The sequence below is a fragment of the Rousettus aegyptiacus genome, unplaced genomic scaffold (genome assembly GCF_014176215.1).
Source record: "Rousettus aegyptiacus isolate mRouAeg1 unplaced genomic scaffold, mRouAeg1.p scaffold_m13_p_1, whole genome shotgun sequence".
NCBI classification, from domain to species: Eukaryota; Metazoa; Chordata; class Mammalia; order Chiroptera; family Pteropodidae; genus Rousettus; species Rousettus aegyptiacus.
The window spans coordinates 33,740,090-33,760,061 of NW_023416284.1; the positions used below are offsets into that span (position 1 = coordinate 33,740,090).

General features: G+C 34.3%; 1 protein-coding gene across 2 annotated transcripts in view; it reads right to left on the bottom strand.

The window, feature by feature from the left end:
* Positions 1-332: 332 nt before the first annotated feature.
* The window catches only part of EPS15 (epidermal growth factor receptor pathway substrate 15), a 107,228-nt gene continuing 87,588 nt past the window's right edge, over positions 333-19,972 (bottom strand). Inside the window, exons 20-25 of one of the 2 annotated variants that reach the window (XM_036233861.1) lie at positions 19,521-19,657; positions 15,651-15,720; positions 8,359-8,435; positions 7,309-7,471; positions 4,945-5,132; positions 333-2,776 (exon numbers count right to left, since the gene is read on the bottom strand). In XM_036233861.1, coding sequence (XP_036089754.1) covers positions 2,630-2,776; positions 4,945-5,132; positions 7,309-7,471; positions 8,359-8,435; positions 15,651-15,720; positions 19,521-19,657 — 782 coding nt within the window. In that variant the 3' untranslated portion in view covers positions 333-2,629. The remainder of the gene's footprint in view (positions 2,777-4,944; positions 5,133-7,308; positions 7,472-8,358; positions 8,436-15,650; positions 15,721-19,520; positions 19,658-19,972) is intronic. The other variant, XM_036233868.1, reaches the window with a different exon arrangement.

The window sequence follows — 19,972 nt, forward strand, 5'->3', positions numbered from 1 at the left end:
CTTCTCAAAAATAGTAGATCGGGGATTGTATGATTTTTTTTTTTTACTCCACAGTGCCCTCATAGAATTCATGTCATAAATCCTCATTCGACAAATATATACAAAGCCACCTATGTTTCTGGCATTATCCCTATGTATATACATTTTCTATCTTTCTTTTACAAAAACAGGGCTTGATAACTAAAAATAATAGTTAACATATATTAGGTATTCCACATCAGGTATTGTCTCGTGTGCTTCACACTAATCTGTGCTGGCTGTACATATGCCCCTCCATGGACACACCATGGGCATCAGAGCACCATGCAAAACTCCATTTCAAATAGAGTATGTATGGATAGTAAGTTTTATTAGTACTTAAAGTTTATTGTTCTCATAGTTACAGACTACAACTTGGAAGTTTGAAACATAAGAGAAAATTCTGTAAGGAGAAGAACCTGAACACGTATGTAGAAGACGGGTAAAACTTTGTAAGCAGTGCCATTTGGTTCTCCAGAATATTTATCTGTCCTTTTCAAGCACAGGCTCTGGTGCCAGAGTCAACAACGTAAAATATAACCAATCACAAACCACATTCATCCTACGCAAGTAAGCATGGAGATAGAGATATATATTTATATTTATATAATATATACATACTTTAATATTATATTGGTCCACTGAGTATACATATTTTAACAAAAGATAAGAATCTATGTAATCCAGTTAAACATACACAAGGTTAGGGTACACTTATTACATCAAAAGTTGGTGTTTATAAGTTACAGATATTTAATATTTTCCAGAGATTTTAATTAAAAAAAATATTTTAAAAGCATTTCAAACATCTGTTCATTTTCCCAGTGCAAAATAAGGTTGTTCGAGACAACTTACCTTTCTCCTGAAGTTTAAGGGGAAGAAAAAAACCCAAAAACACTACCTACCACAATTCCCAGCACTACCTTCTCAATCGACTTTTACACTACATCCTTAGTCACTGGATAAGTTTATCAAAATTAAAGCCTTGTGGTTATGATTCAGCCCTTGCTTCACATGTATGATTTTTTATGGTGAACTGTTCCAATTTATAAAAGTAGAAAAAAGTTAGCAGTGCAAGGAAGTGGTTTGTTTGTTTTAAACTGCAGCAGTCCAATCGTGTGTGGAGAGAAAAAAAAGCACCATTTCCAGATGAAATGAACTGGATATTTTGGAATTTATTCATAGGCTAGGTAATTAGTTATTTTGATTTACACAGATCAATACCACTTTGACTTTGTGACCACAGAGACTATTCATTAGTTTTTAGGTGCATTTTTCTTTATCTTGGTAAATAGGTATTCAATACATTACCTAAGTCAGTAACTAATGTTAAAAAAAATTAAGATTACAATTTACAGCCTACTTCACAGAGTATTTCAAACTCAGCTTGTCTACTAGGTCAGTTTTAGAGGAGACAGGCTTTTAACATATGAAGAGATCTGATAACTTGGCAGGTCTCTTCTCTCTAAATTAAAAAAAAACAAGATTTTTATTGTTGTTAGCCTGCCAATTTCATAGGCAAAAAACATGAAGAGAATAAACTATTTTAAAACGCAAAGATGGACAAAAATCAATAATATGATTTAATACATGTGCCTTTTTTCATTTGTGTTCAGTGAAAGTTTTTACATTTCAAGTAATTGAGCCTTCATTAAAGAAAACGAAAATATATATATACAAAAAATTAAAGTACCTTCCAGTTCTAGCTTGCTAAAGTTTCTCCTGCAAAAGTACAAAAATAAATCTACCCTGAACTAAAGAGAGCAGTGCCACAGCGATGGCGGGATGGCTGCCACGTTAAGATTTCTGCTTACACCTTACACTGATGGGTGTATTTTAGGCGATAAATTTTCTCCACTGTCTAACACTTAAAATTATGGAGAGCTATCTGTTCATCTATAATTCTTTAAATCCAGAAAAAAAATTTTTTTTAAATATATTTCACACATGAGGCTTGAACATTTTTATTTAGGAAAAGATTGAGTCTGAAGCTGTAAAGAAAGGTTAAACCTAAAGCATCCCTTCTTCGATAGTGGAGTCTATTTGTGCAAAATAGCTTTCCTTGTCTATTAAAAAAAAAAATTAAACAGTATTTTGATTATATGGAAATACAAACATGCACTTTGAATTAGCCAATCTGCACTATCATAAAAGAAATAGGATGTTCTTTCCTTTCCCCTCCCTCATCCATTTAAATCAGGGGAGAATACTGCAAACTTTAAGAACCCCACTGGCTATCGTCAGAGTAACTACAGAATAAGGGTAGCACAGGGGTGAAGCTATTTCTCTATATTCCAGACAGCAGAAGCTTGGGAGCTCTAGCTTTACAAGTAAAAGTAGCACAGGCAGGCAAAAGCTCACAGTAAATGCACACCAGAACGGGGGCCTACGTGAAGTTGTCTGACTGGGTTACCGCTTTTACAGCGGGGAAAAAAGAGACAAATCTGAAATGGAGTTTTTTTTTTTAAAAAACAAAACCTTTTGTCACATTTATAGGAATCTCAAACCTTTTGTATTCCCATGCTCATAGGTAGTTTTGATACACACTGTAAATAGCTTCAGCATTCAGAAAGAAGAGTATTGTATGGTTGACAAAGGACAGGAGAATTCTTCATGCTTCTGAAATCTCAGATTTGCTGAGTGCAATAGCTAGTTCTAAGTCTTCTTGCTCCTGCTGATTCAGTCGGGCAAGCCTCTGCTCTTCCTCTCTCTCACTTTCCCTCTTGGCCCATTCAATCATATCCTCTTCAGAGGGAAACTGCATTTAAAAGATGAATGGATGAATAAATAGACTGAGTAAAACAAATATAAAGAAAAGAACGAAAAATAGTTTTTACAAAGGAATTAACTACTTGTTTCACCTGAAGGACTCTGGGAATAGTCTTATTTGTTACTTGTTAATTTTTTTTTCCTGAAAACACATTTGGTTATTAAATGTGATTTAATTTAAAAAATTAATGCAGTCTACAGAGAAAATCTATAAAACTAAACAAAACATTATTTTTAAAAAGTATAAATGCTTAAAGTGAATTAGTAGATTTAAAAACAGGACTAGCTAGCCTTTTTATCCATTGCAACACATCTACTACCTCAAGTTCAGGGAGCATCCTCACATGATAAATCATTTTCAACTTAATCCTACTGGTGATTCTCTACTCATCCTAACCCTTTGGGTACAGAAAAACTATAAAACAAGGAATATGCTGATTTTGCTATACAGAAAATAAGAGTATACCAGGTTCACTAAACAAGGTGTGAACCAAATAATTTTTTTTAATGCATTATAAAGATTTTGGCGGACACTGAGAACTTTTTGGCCCAGTCTAAATAAAATCTTAACACTGGTAATTAGGTCAGGGAAATATTTTTATCCACTCATAACAGTAATCTTGGCAGATTCTAAATAAAAAAATTCTATTTGGTTTTTCCCCTTGGGATTAGAAGGCCTTTTAAACTTTTAATACTTTACAAATCATTCATAATGAAAAAAAGAAGACAATTTTATTATGAAGAGCTTTATATTATGCTATATTGAGATTCTGGAGTATGAAATAAACAAAATGCCTCAGCTATTGTTCAAGACTCATTCCAAACAGGTTGTGACTTGCTGAAATCATATTTAAGATATTAAAAGCTATAAAATGTTAGGCTATTTTAAATTAAGAGGATTATAATCTCCTAAGAGCAATTCTGGATTTTCTGCTTGAAACAACTCAAATTCCATCTAACAAAAGTTAAGTCAGGATAAATCTGACACTCTATTTCCCAATAATCAAGATATTGATTCCTATTCTCCTCTTTCACATTCAGAAGAAGCCACTGGAACTTAAAGTACAGGTTCAAAAGTTGGGTAGCTCAGTTTAATTCTGACTTAGTTGTATGCAGATTCCTGCTTACTTCCTTTCTAACTACAAATGGCTACAGGGATAGAGGACTAGTTGACTGACCTAATGCTACACTGAGGGACACATTAGGTGGATTGTGGCCAGGATTCCAAAATCACCTCAAGGGCTTAAGATGATAAGTGGAGGAAAATTCCTTTATTATATATAGAATAGGCAGTGATAATAAAGGTCATTCTGCCTGAAGAACATCTGGGAAAGTGAAACTCTGTTAGCTACTCTAAGAATTTTATTTCTTTAAAAAGTTGTTTTTATCGGAATAATGATGAAATATATGTCATTGCTTTATGTCCCTCCAGAGTGACAACTCCATAACTAGTTGTCCCATTTTTGTGATATTAAAGGCTCTGCCTATGCTGTTATCACAGCATCCTTCCACTATTTTAGTCAGCTCTGGGAGAATGCAGAATAAACACAGAAGGCTAATGAATTAGAGCCCTCCAAATAATTAAAGATCGGTTAACTCTTGACAACTGTGTTTATTTCACAAAGCTGACATTTACATTTAAAAAATGCTATTATATAAAACCAGAGTTCTACTTTCTATTCGAAAAATCCCTAACCTAATTCTCTCATAGGATAGTTGCTGACTGGTCTCTAGAAATCACCGAAGCTTTATACACAAACACACATACACAATAACAAATACACAAGCTCATTATTGGCATTATTCATCTAGTGGGCAGACAGCAAATGACTAATGGCCCATCGTCCATAACAATTTGTGAAATAATACCTGTAAAGATTTTATTTATATTGTTTACCAAGAAGAAGCATTTACAAAACTGGTACATATCAAAGAACTAAGACTACTAAAATCATTTGTGTAATGGAATAATTTTAGAACCATCATAACAGAAGCAAACAGAGGTTTTGGTTGGGGGAAGAATAAAGCTCATTTTTAGTATGTTGGTAAATTTAGTTGGAATGATGCAAGTTTGATAGATTCCAAAGCAATCTTTGAAAGCTCTTCAAACTGTAAATGGAAAAATTTTCCCCCAAACAGCCCATTCACAGTACTTACAGCACTGAAGTTAGCAAAATTGCTTGGGTCAGCCTCTTTATTGGCAGTGGTAGTAGCGGTAGAAGTGAATGAATCGCAAAACATATCAGGATCTTTTTCTTTGGGGCTATCATTGCCTGGGAAAGGCTGAAATGGATCATTCAGTTTAAAGGGATCGGAAGAATCCAATTTGTTGATAGGTCTTTTCCCTGGATCAAAATCATTATAATTAACTCAACCAGTAAATATGGCAAACACAAACACACAAAAACATGAACAGGGAGCATTAAAGAACTGGGGGTGGGGGATGGGGGTGAGTGCCTAAAATGCATTCGTAATGTGGTCTTAAATGGCCACATCAACAGTCTAGCCTCAAATTTTTCACAAACACACATACACAGTGACCTCTCAAATACATTTCAGCTCTATGTGTCTAAATGAAAAAATAGCAAAGGGGGAGGGGGTATCCTATTTTTGCCCAGGGAGTAAACCTTTTCTTCCCCAAAACAACATGTTCCCAAGAAAAGAGAGAGGAAAGGATATAACAGGACCATGACAAAGAATACAGACAGAAATGGTCTCTGCTTTTATACTCTCAGTCTGATACAGTTAATGACCTTTGAAAAATAGCAATATTCTGATTTTTTGCTGGATCTATACACAACATCTGGAAACATGAAATTAAAAATTACCTTGGAAAACCCCACCTACTTTTTGCCATATACAATATATCATACTGAAGAATAAAGAAAACGTTTTGAAGCTCAGGGCCTAAATCTTTGTGGTTGCTGATAAACTAATTTTTGACCAAACAACAGCATACTGTTGCTCATTTGCAAACATGTTCTCAAATTTTAAAGTCTTATACATATTTTTTTTGAAGAAAATAAGAATAGGTGTTAAAATATTTCGAATATATATATCGAATATATGTTTCTTAAAATGTGTTAAGTTGTTGCAGCAATCATAACAACAGATTCTCTCCATCACTGTAACAGCTTACAAAAGATGTTCATATTTCACATCTCAATGAATTCTCCCAACAGCCCTGAGCAGGTCGGCAAAATTAGAATTGTTGCCACTATCTAACGGCTCGAAAACTACACACTCATGGTCACAGAGCTAGTCAGAGCATATTCAGAATTAGAACCCAAACCTTTAAGCTCCTTGTCCAGTACTCTTTCCAACAAACCATCCTCCTTTCTTTGACCTTTCTATAGTGATACATACCCATTTTGTTGAAGATTCTTAGATTTAGTTACAAGCACTAGTATATTCTTTTACTTAGGACTTAAAAAATAACTTCACTATTGGCATCATACAGGAGTAAAAATTAAATGAGCAAACTGACTCTTATTTATTTAATATATTCTGACATTGCCTTCTCACAATATATAATATACCCTGCTTTTCCTTAAAAGAATCATTTAACTTGTTTGCCTGGTTTTCAACAGATAATTGAGTACTAACAATTGTACATGCAATTTAAGTTAAAGAAGAAAAAATAATCTGCCCAAGAAATACCGGGGAGTTTATTATGAAAAGGCAAGAACAGTAATCTGTATCTGCTATGGCTGAAAATTTACCAAGGAACAATATATGATTAAAAGAACAATGTGTTTTCTCATATAATAGTCTCATAGCACCACAACTGCTCAAGGGATTGCCTTTTTAGCCACTTTTTAAGAACTTTATTATCTTAATTAACCACAAAAAACCTTTCCTTTGTACTGTTTTTAAAATAAAAAAATATAAAAAAAAAACAAAAAAATTAAGAATCTGTTCCTGGACCAGGAAAATCACTTTTAAAAAGGAGCCTCTTCTTATGTGAAGTAAAATATTTTTCTTCAAGAAAAGTAATACTTTCTTTAAAATCACTATATTGCTAAATTCTGGATGCCAAAAAAAAAAAAAAAAGCCATATATTCTCACGGTAAAAAATTTAAGAAGGACTTCATTGACATTTGGCAAAAAAAGAATGGGACTTTGAACTAATAGGAATTAATTAATTAATTAATCCTCTAATAGGAATGAATTAAAAGACCAATGCGCAGGAAACTACTGTTACAAAGGCAATTAATGAACTTCCAAAAAGCAAGGGAGTTCATCGATACTTTCATTTTTCCTTTACTGACTCTCTAAAATGATTTAAAAGTATATTCGCTCTTGCTGGGAAAAGCAGTTCAGGACAGTTATGCATGCTGCCTCCTACGCACATTTCTGTAATTTTGTAGCGGGACCACAAGAGATGATAGCGACAGACCTGCCGTGTTTTATCACTTGTTTTGTTTAGGGCTCTTTAGATAAGTCTATAAATAAGGCCCACACAATAACTTAGGGAGAAAAAGCATCTAGTTGATTTGGGAAAAGTACCAACTCTCATACCAGGTGGTGGTGGGCAGGGTCTTGTTGGAGTTCCGACCTTTGGCGGCAGTGCTGGGGGTATATCTTCACTTTTGACTGATGCTTCCTCAGGTACATTTTTTGTAACAATCACATTGCTGACAATGCTTGATGCAGCTGAAATAAAAGGATCTTCACTGTTGACCTTTGAAAAGAAAAGGTTTATGCATGGTTATATATATTATACCAACCAAAGTGTATATGGTCATGTAGCATTTGGAAGAATGGTCTTTAGTATAATGTAGCTTTACTGATTTCAATCCTAAAAGCACTGACAGTTTGCATTCAGGGCCAAAAGGGAGAATTAAAAATTGTTCTATATAAGTAGCGATCCTAAGATCACTACTTAGACCATACCAGAACAAGCTAACTTTGGATCAAAGGTGTGTCAAGCTTCAGGCAATACAAAACCACCCGCAGCCATTTTAAAGGGACTATGTCTTCCTTCAAACGAATATCTGACCAGAATGATAAAGAAAGAAAGAAAAAAAAAAAACCAAAACTCCTCACTTCCCAAATACACTTAAATATAGGAAAGATTTAATACTACTAAAAATATTTCTAGACATTGCCAAATGTTTCCAGGGGTGGGAAGAGCAGGGAAAATTACACCTAACTGAGAACCGATGACATAGACAATTTGACATATACTCTAATTTTACTCTTTTGGCTTCGATTAACCGTAGAGCTATATTAGGAAACAAGTAGTAGATATATAGTGCTGGATTATGTGTATTAATTATCTTCACACTAACCATAACATCCTCAGAACAAAAATCAATTAAACAATGCAGAGAGGATGAAATGAATGCCCAGATTTCATAGCTAATGACCCAGTCAACGGGGAGTGGGGGGGTAGGGAGGGGGAATGTAGTTCAATTGGAAGAAATAAGTTTATCTGAAATCAACATTTGCTGTTATTTATTGAAATCGAGTTGCAGTGTCTATGAGAGGGTTAAATAACTGAAAAGAAGGATTGCTCCTATTGTAGAAACAGTATATTTTACCTTCCCACTAATTACTGTGGATTACCTTTGACAATGTGCTGAAGTCAGCAAATCCACCTTCAAATGATTCATTTCCAAAAACAGATGCAAATGGGTCTGTGGCTAAAATAAATAAAGAAATCAATGCAATAGGAAAGAAAGTCATCAAATTTTATGTTCTATTTTGGTTGGTAACATTTCAGACAGATGAAAAATATCTAAATCCCAAATATTAGTTCTTGAATTTGACTAAAGTCCACAAAGACAGTGAGCACACTGATATCCCCACAAGATAGGTGTAATCCTTTATATAAATCAACCAGTAAATGATTTAAGATAAAAAACAGGTAAACTAACTCTAAGTAAGTGTTTAGGGCTTTGGAATGCATGTCAAATAATATACCTCCTGTGCACTTGGAACTATTTCTAATAAAGACTTCGAGAAGTAATATAAGCTAGACTCCATTAATTCCGCATTTCACACTCATCCTTCAAGGCCCATTTTAAATGCTACCTCATCCACAAAGCCTGGAATAACCGAGGCATCTCTAATTCCCACAGCAAGACGTGATTTCTTCCTTCTTTGTGGCACTGAGTATATTCTAGTTTGTACTATGGTTATCCATTGACTGATATATCACCCTTACAAGAGTTGTAAGGTCCCTAAAAACAGGGAATAATGCTAATCCAATGAAAAATGAATGGTTAAAAAAACATTTGTTGACCATGTATCAAATCCAAGAAAATAAGAAGATACAGTTTCTACCTTTGGAAAGCTCACAGTCTAGTGAGAGACATATAAACACACCAAAGCAAAACAATCTTAAATGAGCTATTAGAGAGATATGAAAAACCTGTAGTAGGAGTCACTAACTTTTGAGAGAATCAGGAAAAGTATCAAAGAAGCCATTGAATTCACACTAGGTCTTTTAAATAAGAAATGGAATTTGCCAAGTAGATGAAGGTGGAAGAAAGAAATCTATTCCAGTCAGAAAGCACAGTAATTGCAAAAGCAATTATTTAACCGCTGCTCCATAGGCATGAAAATGATCTGTTTCATCACAGTGCACTTACCACATGGACTAACATTTCCACTAGAATAAGCTGATCTACTTTGAGATAGGCTGCACCTGTTCAGGCATAAAGGCTACCAATAAAGCAAAAGAATGTTTATAGGAATTGCTGTTTGATATAGGAAAGCAGAAAGAAAGGAAGGAGGGGAAAGAGAATTGCAAAAGAGAGGGCAAGAGAGAGAAAGTAAAGAGGCACAGAAAAATTCTCAACTCTTCATCTTTACATCAAATCAGTTTTAGGACTAAAGTGTCCCCTCCCCATCCACCCATTTAAATGTGTGTAGTGTGCCTTTACCTCTAAAAATGAATATATCATGGACATAAACAAAAGAGGGGCAAGAAAGATATGCATTATTTTTGTTTACTTTGTCATCAAGACATTCATGGGGTGGACAAAGTACAGAAGGGTAGGCAGAAGCATAGAGAAAAATCAGTCCTTTAGAGATACACCAACAACTCTGAGCCCAGAGAGGATGCTGAAAGAAGTTACCGGAAATCCTATAGCTTAAGCTATAAAAGATGATTTTTTTTTTTTTTTATTACTACATATCTGCTGAGTTCCACAGCCTGGGGCCCAGTCTACTCATGGGTGCTGTTTTAGGCTTTCCTTTCTTTCTCCTCTTCCTGTTATTCCCAAAGCCACAGTAGCTGAGGTACAATCAGGGTGCAGCTGCTCTCCTGACTGGTACAAGGGTGATGACGGAAAAGGAGTTGCACTCATGTCACTGAAGGGACTGAAAAATCTGCTTCATGTTTTTTCTCTGCCATTGTCCCATAGCTTTTACAAGAAGTCATTACACATGTGGCAGCAACTGTGCTGAGTTAGGTCAGGTTTGACTGAAATATGAAATGTTAAGTTGTGAAAGAAATGAATTAAAATTAATCCCCATCAAACAGCTATCTACCAGAGAATCCTGGGAGGAGAAAGAAAACTTTTTTCCCCTGTGATCCATTTATGACCCACAAGATACTCAAGCTCAAGCTCACAGAAAATCTTCAAAGATACTCATGAGTAATCCGAGGTGTAGATGCTGGTCATTTATAAAGGATCCATTTTCTCAAGTTGGTCTCTAATTCATTCATTCATTCACTCACTCACTCACTCACTGACCCACTCAACCACTCGTATTTACTAAGCATCTAATATGTTCAAGGCTAAGCACTAGAGATTCAGAGGGGAATAAGATATAACACCTGCCTTCAAGGAATCCATGCATGAACTACATCATATGCATGTACCTAATTGTTACAGAATACATGTTAAAACTCAAAGAAAGCAAAGAAGAAGCAACATCTATGTTTATGAGGAAGAAGCAAATAAAAGACTTTACTAAAAAGTTTTCACTTTCTTTTGTAGACAGAAAGGATGTAGGAGAAGACACACACACACACACACACACTATAAACACTTGCTTATACACACACTTTTGCATTAAAAAATTAAGTGGCCTCAAAGAGACAGACAGTCATAGCCTGTGGTTGGTGAAAATAGAGAAAACTAGAGAAGAAACATAAAAAAAGCAGGAGCTGAGAATCGTAAAATATATGAAGTGTGTTTAGCCTGACTCATCGCCTATAAAAACAAAGACCTACTGACTTGGCATTTTACTACTGTTGGAGTCGATGATACTCTGGGGATGCCAAGAGCTCCCTTCTATATGGTTAGACTGCTATAAAGCCTTAATTAAGAGTTGGAAAGATTCTGCATTTTCTCAGTCGAGAGTTAGTAAAATATTCCATGCAAAAAATTTTCTGGCACCCAAACTAATCTCATTTATAATGAAGTGGAAAAAGAACTTTTGCAAGTCAAAATAAAGTATATGTAGAAACTGAGTAACCTGAATTTGCTTTAATTTTCTTTCTTAATTTGCAGTGTGTCTATCCACCGGCAGGAAATGCTAAAAAGACCCTCTACATGAGGTAAACTATGAAGAATATTTAGTAGCCTTTATCTCTGTCATAACTACAATATTTTAGAGGTAGGAGTGGAGTGAGCTATCCTTTAATTTTTAAGAACAAAAATTTGCCTTTATGTTTTTATTTTGAAACTTTACAATTCTTCTGTTCTGTGAGACTGATTTTTTTTTTTGGTTAAACACTAATCTTCTTGGTGAAAAAGAATAGGGATGTAAGAGGTGTGCATAAGGAGGGCAAATGTCCTGTGTTTGTAACCTTGGGTATGTAATGCCACCTCTCTCAGTCTCGGTGGTTGCTAGATACTGAAATTTTATGAACAAGTGAACTATCTAAGTCAATACATTAAGACCCACATATATTCACACGTAAGTTGGGGAAAAACAGAGTTGCCAACTTAACAATAAGAACTAAAAAAAAAGTCCACCTTTCATTTTACAAGCAAAAAGACTTCAAAAACTAAGATGAGAAAACAATCTTAGACTAAATGAATCCTTTCTAGTAGAGTTGGTATCTCTCTCTCTCTCTCCATTGTCCCTATTTCATTTTAAACTAACAAAAAGTATATTACAAGTAACACTAGTCTGCATTTAGAAACCATCAAACTAAAAAATAATAACAGTAATAATTATAACAAAAATAGTAGCTACCATTTACTATGATAGAAACCACAATAAATACTTCAACATATTTGCTCATTTAATCTACCCAACAAACCCACAAGGTATAATTATTAACCTCATTTTATAGTTTAGGAAACTGAGACTTAAAAAAAAACCTAAGGAACTATCAATTCTATCTGAATAAGTTCAGGCAGCTGGACTTAAATACTCATGTCTTAATCACAACAACCTCTCTGGACTGTTTACATTTCCATTCAATTCAAAATCTTACGACAATGCAGCAGATTTGAAACAAACCATTTATTTACTTCTTCAAGAAGTCAACTAGTAAGCCTCTGCTATGTCACAGAAGCTCTGGGGCAGGAGAGCGGGGATACAACCTAGAATAGCTCCCAGGTCTCTGCTTAGGCAACTGAGTAGATGGTAATACTATTAACAGACATGGAATATCCAGATGTTTAGTATTGTTTTATATTTCATAGGGTAAACAACTTTACTTTCAGACATATAACTATGACACATTAAGTAAAAGACTACCCAATATATACACATGAAATATGAATAACATATTAAATAACATATTATATATAATAATAAACATTACGCTCATATACATTTGGAACACAGGGCTAATGACTTAGATTTGTGGTTAGCAGTATGATCAAATGTTAAGAAAGACAATTCTGTATGTAAGTCATGTATTAACGGCTTGGCAGATAAAGAGACTGGAGGCAATTTAATATCTCAGTCCAGATAAAACATGATGTGTGCTCAAACAAAGCTGAGCAGAAGGAGACAGACTATTTGGGGGTTAAACTGATAGGACTTAGCAATTTACTGGAGGTGAGGAATGATAGAGAAATCTAGGATGATTGGCTGAGGGCCAATAATAGTGTCATTAGTACAGAAAGTAGAATGTAGGAGGAGGTAAAGGTTTGCATTTTGTTTTTGTTTATACTACACTTTGAAGGAGAGACTAATTGGAAAAGATGATTATTTCAATTTTAAGTACTGTTGACCTTGACACCAAAGGGGACATACCCAGCAGGTAACTTGAAGGTACTGGAGGCTCTGGAGAGAGTACAGAACTAGAAGACTAAACCTAGGAGTCGTCAGGAAATAGGCTGTAGTTGAAGGCACAGAAATGGGCACCATCACCACAGGAAGTGTGGATTGTGAGAAAAGCAGAAGCACTAAGCTAAAAACAGAACTAAAAAAATAGCCTCTACTCTTCAGCTTTTTCTTCAGGACACTGAGATTATTCTCTTGCTCCCGTTTTAAATAAAAGGAGACATCTGTCCCAGATAACTCCTGGGAGCCAGCTATCCTGAGGGAACAGAGACCAGCACAATATAGGGCAACAGGAAAATCTTTTATAACATATTAGAGCAGCAGTTCTCTTAAGTGTGGGCCATGAACCTCAGAAGTCCCAAGACCCCTTTAGGTAGGTCTATAAGGTCAAAACTATTTCCAGAATATGAAGATGTTATTTATCTTCCTCATTGTGATGGTACTTGCAACAATGTTGTAAAACCAATGGTGGGTAAAACTACTGGTGGGGATTGAGGCAGTGGCACCAAACTACTAGTTGGCAGTCATTTTACTCCTCGCCATCACACACTTGCAGGGGTTAAAAAAAAAGGTCAGGTGCACTAAAGAATGCCTGTCCTTGGTGAATCAAGAAAAATTATTAGTTTTAATAAAAATTAATGATCCATAAGTACACATCTTTCTAAAATTCTGACAAAATGGGAAATGCACATAAAGCACTTCTGCTGAGTATGGAAGTTTGACGGTTATCAGGAAGAAAAGCATTTCCACGATGGTCTGAGAAAAAAGTTAAACTACCTGGTTTTTTAATGGAATATCATTTTTAATTGAAAGAAGTGTCAAACAATGGTTATTCTGATTTTGGCAGTTGGCAACATCTCCTCCAAAATAAACAAAGCGAGCCTGTCATTTTATGGAAAACAACCGACAGTATTTGTTGCAGATGATAAAAATTCAAGCTTTTGGGTAAAAATTAGAATCTTAAAAAGTTATATCTGCCTCATAAACTTAACCTTATACCAATTCTTAGTCTCTGATGAGATGAATGGTGATACTAATAAATTTAAAAAGTATTTATAATGAAATGTGTCAACATTTGGAAGAGGTGTAGGCTCAGTGGGCCAATACTTTCCAATGATCAATTCATGTTACAAAATGATATATGGGCTAAAGATTCATTCAACATGCAAGATGAACCCATGTATTTTAATTTAACAGAGCATGAAAAGTTCACTGATAGTTTCATATTCCATAATGTAACCAACTTTGAAGAAACTAAAATTTGTTGAATTCTGATATAGGATCAAAGAAGAATATCCACAATAATCTGAAAAAGTTATTGAAATACTCCTCCCTTTTCCAACTACATAACTAGGTGAGCCAGATTGCTTTCATTTCACATGTCAAGCAAAACAACATAATGCAGCAGAGGTAGATATGAGGACCCAGCTTTCTTCCATTAAACCAGATATTAAAAGAACTTTGCAAAAAATATATAAACAATGGTACTCCTCTCACAATTTTTTGGAGTTACTTTTCTTTAAAAAATGTTATTTATATTGATATGTAATGAGTTTATTATTGTTCTTAAATAAATGTTAAAGTTTAAAATTTTTCAGTTTTAATTTCTAATATGGTAAATGCTGTGATATGACCCATATAAACAAAAGCTCTGAGGGTCCTCATTAACTTTTAAAAGTGTAAAGGGATCCCGAGACCAAAAAGCTGATGTACTTGATGATCTCTAAAGTCACCACTGTGGTTGCTTTAAATAACTTGCGTCTTTCCTAATCATTTTTTGTTGCTATTGTTGGAATAAGAGCCCAGTGAGGTTGAAATCTGGAGTTATCTCCCTCAAGCCCAAAGAGTCCTTCTGCGGACCTTTTCCAAGTTTCTTACTAAAATGCTTTCATTTCTTTCCTTAACATTTTTCATTTGATTGCTTCCCCTATCCTCCCAGTACCTGTCATCAAATTTTGGGTTCCAAGAATTTCTTAATTTTTTCATTTACATAGTACATAAGAGGCAGGATAATACAGTGGAAAGATCAATGGACATGGATTCAGAAGCAAATTGATATGTGGTTCAAATCTAGTAAACTGTATAAACTTGATTAACTTGATGCTCTAGTCCTTAGTTTCCTGATCTTTAACATGGGAATATTACTGAAAATATTATTAAAAAGATAAATGGAAAATAAAGCATAAAAACTGGATGCTAGGATAACACTTTTCTCTGTCTGTGTTATTAAAAGAGCCTATCCATTGTTTGCAAAGCTATTATCATCACCTATTAGAAGCCACTAATTTTAAAATTTAGACCAAGACCCACAGTCGATACTGACTTTGAAACTGCCAGCAACACTGCTTTTATAAAGGAAAAACAATTTTTTATTTGTACTATGCTACTGGCTTTTCTATATATATTCTAAAAAGATCTTTAAACATGAATAATATTGAGATACTGAATAACAAGAAAAGTAGAAAGAGAAATATAAACACTTAGAATCATTTTTATCATTAGTAGATTACAATTGGATATAATAATGTAATGATTTTAAAGCTATACTAAATAGGACAAACACATTTAGAGACCAAAAAAAAAAAAAAAAAAAAAAAAGGTTTTAAGAAAAAGGGTAATGTTTACTGTTCAAAGAATTTGATAAATTATTTCCTTACCTGAATCACTAGCTGCAACAACAACTGTTCCACCAGGAGCAAAAGGATCATTGTGTGTCAATGCTTCTACCTACACAAATTACACAAAACCATGACTGAGAGAGGTAACACTTCATAGCTGAAACTTCATTGCCATACCAAAGAAAATATTCTTTACAAACTCTAAGTTCATTAAGGAATACAAAACATTAGGAAGCGTCTTCCCTAACTGATAACCAATCTTATTAAATCGAAATGATACATATCATTTTCTAATCTTTTATTTTGAAACATAATATCCATTCATAAAAGTATATGAGAAATATGTACAGTTTAACAAATAAGTATCAAGTGAACACATGTAATCACTCCCCAAGGTACTGCCAACTCCTCAGGAGCCTTCGTGTACTCTCCAACCATAATCTCTGTAGAAGTAATCATTATCTTGACTTTGGTGGTATTCATTTCTTTTTCTCTCCTTATAATTTTGCTAGTTGTATAGATGTGCACTTTTTAAATTTTCTTTTTGAAAGAATTTTAGATTTCTAGAACAGTTGAAGATACAATACAGGGTTCCCATATACCCTTTGCCCAGCTTCCTCTAATGCTAACATCTCATATAACTATGGTACACCTAGTAAAATTAAGGAATTAATACTGGTACAAAAATATAAACTATAGACTTTATTTGGAGTTCACCAGTTTTCCCATTAATGTCCTTTTCCTATTCCAGGATGACAGGTTGCATTTAGGATGCACAGTATTCTAACTCTTAAATATCCTAGTACTTAACATCAGGAAATGCTAGATTTCCATCTTCTAACTGTTATCTAAAAATAGTTTCAGCATTCTTCCCCTTGGAGGAAACATGTGCTTGTGTATGGGGGGTAGGGGAAAGGAGGAAGGGAGAGAGAGAGATATATAGATAGATATACAGCTTTCTGCTAAAAAAAAGATCCTGCCACTTTCAAATAAGCCAAGGAAAAATCTGGATCAAGTGGCAAAGGTGAGTGGCTACAAAGAGTGAGACTACCAGAAGCCAGAGATTCCTGCTACTGAACTGTCTTTCTACTTTAGTTTTTAATCGTAGTCAAACAAATTGTATATTTAGGAGGACAACTGAACTTTCTCTTTCTGGCACCAGGCTCTTTTTAAGAGTCCAGCCAAAAAACTTGGTAGACAAGTGAAAGGGATGTGAAAAGTGTTTTGGGATATTTATTTTCCACTCTGACTCATGGCTATCAATGTCATCCATTTCTAATCATCAAGAAATTAGACATAACAATCAAATGTCAAAGGATAATGCAGAGCTCAACTTAAAAATTTTTAAGTAAAACAAATATATCTGAAAAGAGAAATGTAATGTCCACTGGGACTTAAAGAAGTAATCAATACTAAGGAATTTTTTGGAACTGAAATTATAGTATTTATTTTAACTGATGCCAATATTATAAAACTAGCATACCAGCTTATACTCTGATTATATCTGCTGAATGAATAAATAGCAATCAAAGCTAGTCCGTATAGCAAAGTAACTTTCCATGGTTCCTGATATAATAGCCTAAATACCGGTGTGAGAGACAGTCACTGACATGATTATTAAGTAACAACTTTCCCTGAGGCTCCTCTTGACTTTGAGAGAAAAAAAACCTAACAGGCCTGGTTTTAAATGATAGCTTGTAAGTTTTATGTACCATTATAGAGAGAAATATAAAAACACGCCTACATGCATGTCAGGTTCAATTTCTATTTTTTCATCATACACTGTGCAAATACCCTAAAAGGCCATTGGGACAGCATGGGGAAAGAGATGAATTGTGTGACCCCTGAAGAAATAAGTGGCTACAAAACTCTGTTTAGTTTGATAATTAGGCAATTTAGTACACAAAAGTAATTTTCATAACTAAAATTTAGATGGTATGATTTTATAAAATTAATGTTCCCAAATCTGCCTACAAGGTCACCTAACTCATCACTGAAATCTCTTTTATATAAGCCATCCACTCCCATCCTTTGACAGTATGACTTAGCACCTACGCAAAGCTATCATATACTAGCTAGGACAGAAAGAAAAACTAGTTGTTCTGTTTTTTTAAAAATTATATCCCTTTGAGAGCAGAAACTAGCCTGAGGGAACAGGAATTTCTGGAAGAGATTCATGCCTAGAGGCATAATCAGAACATTTTTTTTTAAAAGGAAAATCACAAAAATCGGGGGTTTTGGAGCTACAAAAAAATGAGTTAAATCTTATGGTGAAGACCTTAGATTTTGGTCAGATAGGTGTGAATTCAGTTCTATCATTTACTAATTTACTACCACTTAACCTCTCTAAGCCTCATTTACTTTATCTTAAAAATGGGAACAACAACATGAGCTTCATAGGATTAGTATGAAGATTAAATCAGGTAACACATGAAAAGAGCTTAGCACCATGCCTGACACAGAGAAAAGATTAGATAAACATAGCTGTTATTATACTGCCAATTTGGTTTTATGTTTTTTGTTTTGTTTTTCATGGACAAATTAAAAGCTGTCAGCAAGGGGAGAAAATGGGAGAAAAGAGAAAAAGTAAGTAAAATGAATGGCAGAAAAATTTCACCAGGATAGAGAAATAGAAGAAATTTGTTTATTTTTAAATTAGGAAGAGCTGCTTTGACTTTCTTGCTTTAAATGATACAAGTGAAGAATGAGAGGGTAGATTAAGGTGAGAGGAAAAGAATTCAGGTTGCAGCCAATTTAAGAAGAATTTGGCAAATGGGTCCACACTGCAAACTAAGTGTTGTTTAGTTTGGAGAGGAAAACAGTATCCAGTAGCTTGTGGAAACCACAAATATTCAGTTACGGAGGCATTTGCTCAGTTTTACATCAATGGAAAATACCAGTTGTTGGCCAAGCAGCTCTTTACCAAATACAGTAAGGAAGTAATTCAAGAATATGAAAATCAAGAATCAATTATTCCTTAAAGAAGAAATTCTTAATCTAAGAGTATTAAAAGACAAAATTTTGGCTTCAAATGCCTATCACTCAACTGACCCTTTTCGGATCTGGTTTACTTATATATGTGAAAATTCTGCTTCAAACAATAAGCCACAAAACAAAACCCTCCAAAATTACGATTATTGAAACTGGGTGACAGGTACATGACAGTTTGTTAAAATATTTCATTATATTATTTTGAATGTTTATATATCCATGATATATTTTGTTTTTAAAGCCTCCAGATGTTAAAGCACTAAGCTGTATGACTTTGGCTACATTAAGTTAATTTTCCTGAGTACCAGTGTCCTTACTGTTAAAATAGAAACACCAATACCTACATTGCAAGGTTGATGTGACGATTAGGAACAATGAATGGAAAGCGCACAGAAGTACCTGAATTGTACTATGTGCTTATTAAATAGTGGTGGTTGTACTATGATGTTTTCAACAGTCTGCCATTCAATGAGAATTTATACTGTTTTACAAGATTAACATTCCAGATGTGTCTATAAAATAAGTGATTTTATTTTTCTAAAACATCAATGCTTTTCCTTTTAAACTGATTTTCATGATTTCAATAACACATACCAAACATTTCTGAAAAGCTTTACTTAAAACTGGTGTGTGGATTTCTAGTCCTTTATTTTTAATATCCCCAGTGAAATAATATTTGGTCCTTTGAAGGGTGAATTTGATTTTTGGATGACATAAATTATTCTAGTTAATACCAGTAGGTGATCAAGCTGTGAAAAACCACTCTGAATCAAAAACTAGATGGGTTGAATGAAACTAAAAATTTCATATGGCCTACTGGAAATAATCTAAAAGAGGATTCTTTCATCACTGTATATTTCAAGAAACTCCCTTAGAACACTTGTTATCTATCTAACAGTTTTAAACCCTCCTACTTACCGATGTATTACTGCTATTGCTGGCTGCACTGAAAGGGTCAGTACTTGAAGTGGCAAAAGGATCAGTAGAAGATTGCTTGAAGAAACAGTCAGATGCAAATGGGTCTGAACCTTTGAAAGGATCGCCTCCAAACGGATCTAAAGAAATACAGCACAAATATGAGAGACTAAAAAATATTACACTGAGTTTCCTGTCACCTGAAGGCATGACGATTGCCATAATAAAAGACATTTTGAACTCCTATAGAAGCTAAGTTAGGCGCTTTGTATTATGACTACTGATCATGATGTATAGACAGTTCCACCTAGTTAACCACTTTAATTAACATTCTTCCCTACTTGTTCATTATTCACCCAAAGCATATCAATAATTCCAACACCTACTACACAAACGTTTCCTGTGTGCGAGGCTTAAATAATTTCTCTCAACTGGTGATTCTAATTTTGGGGGTG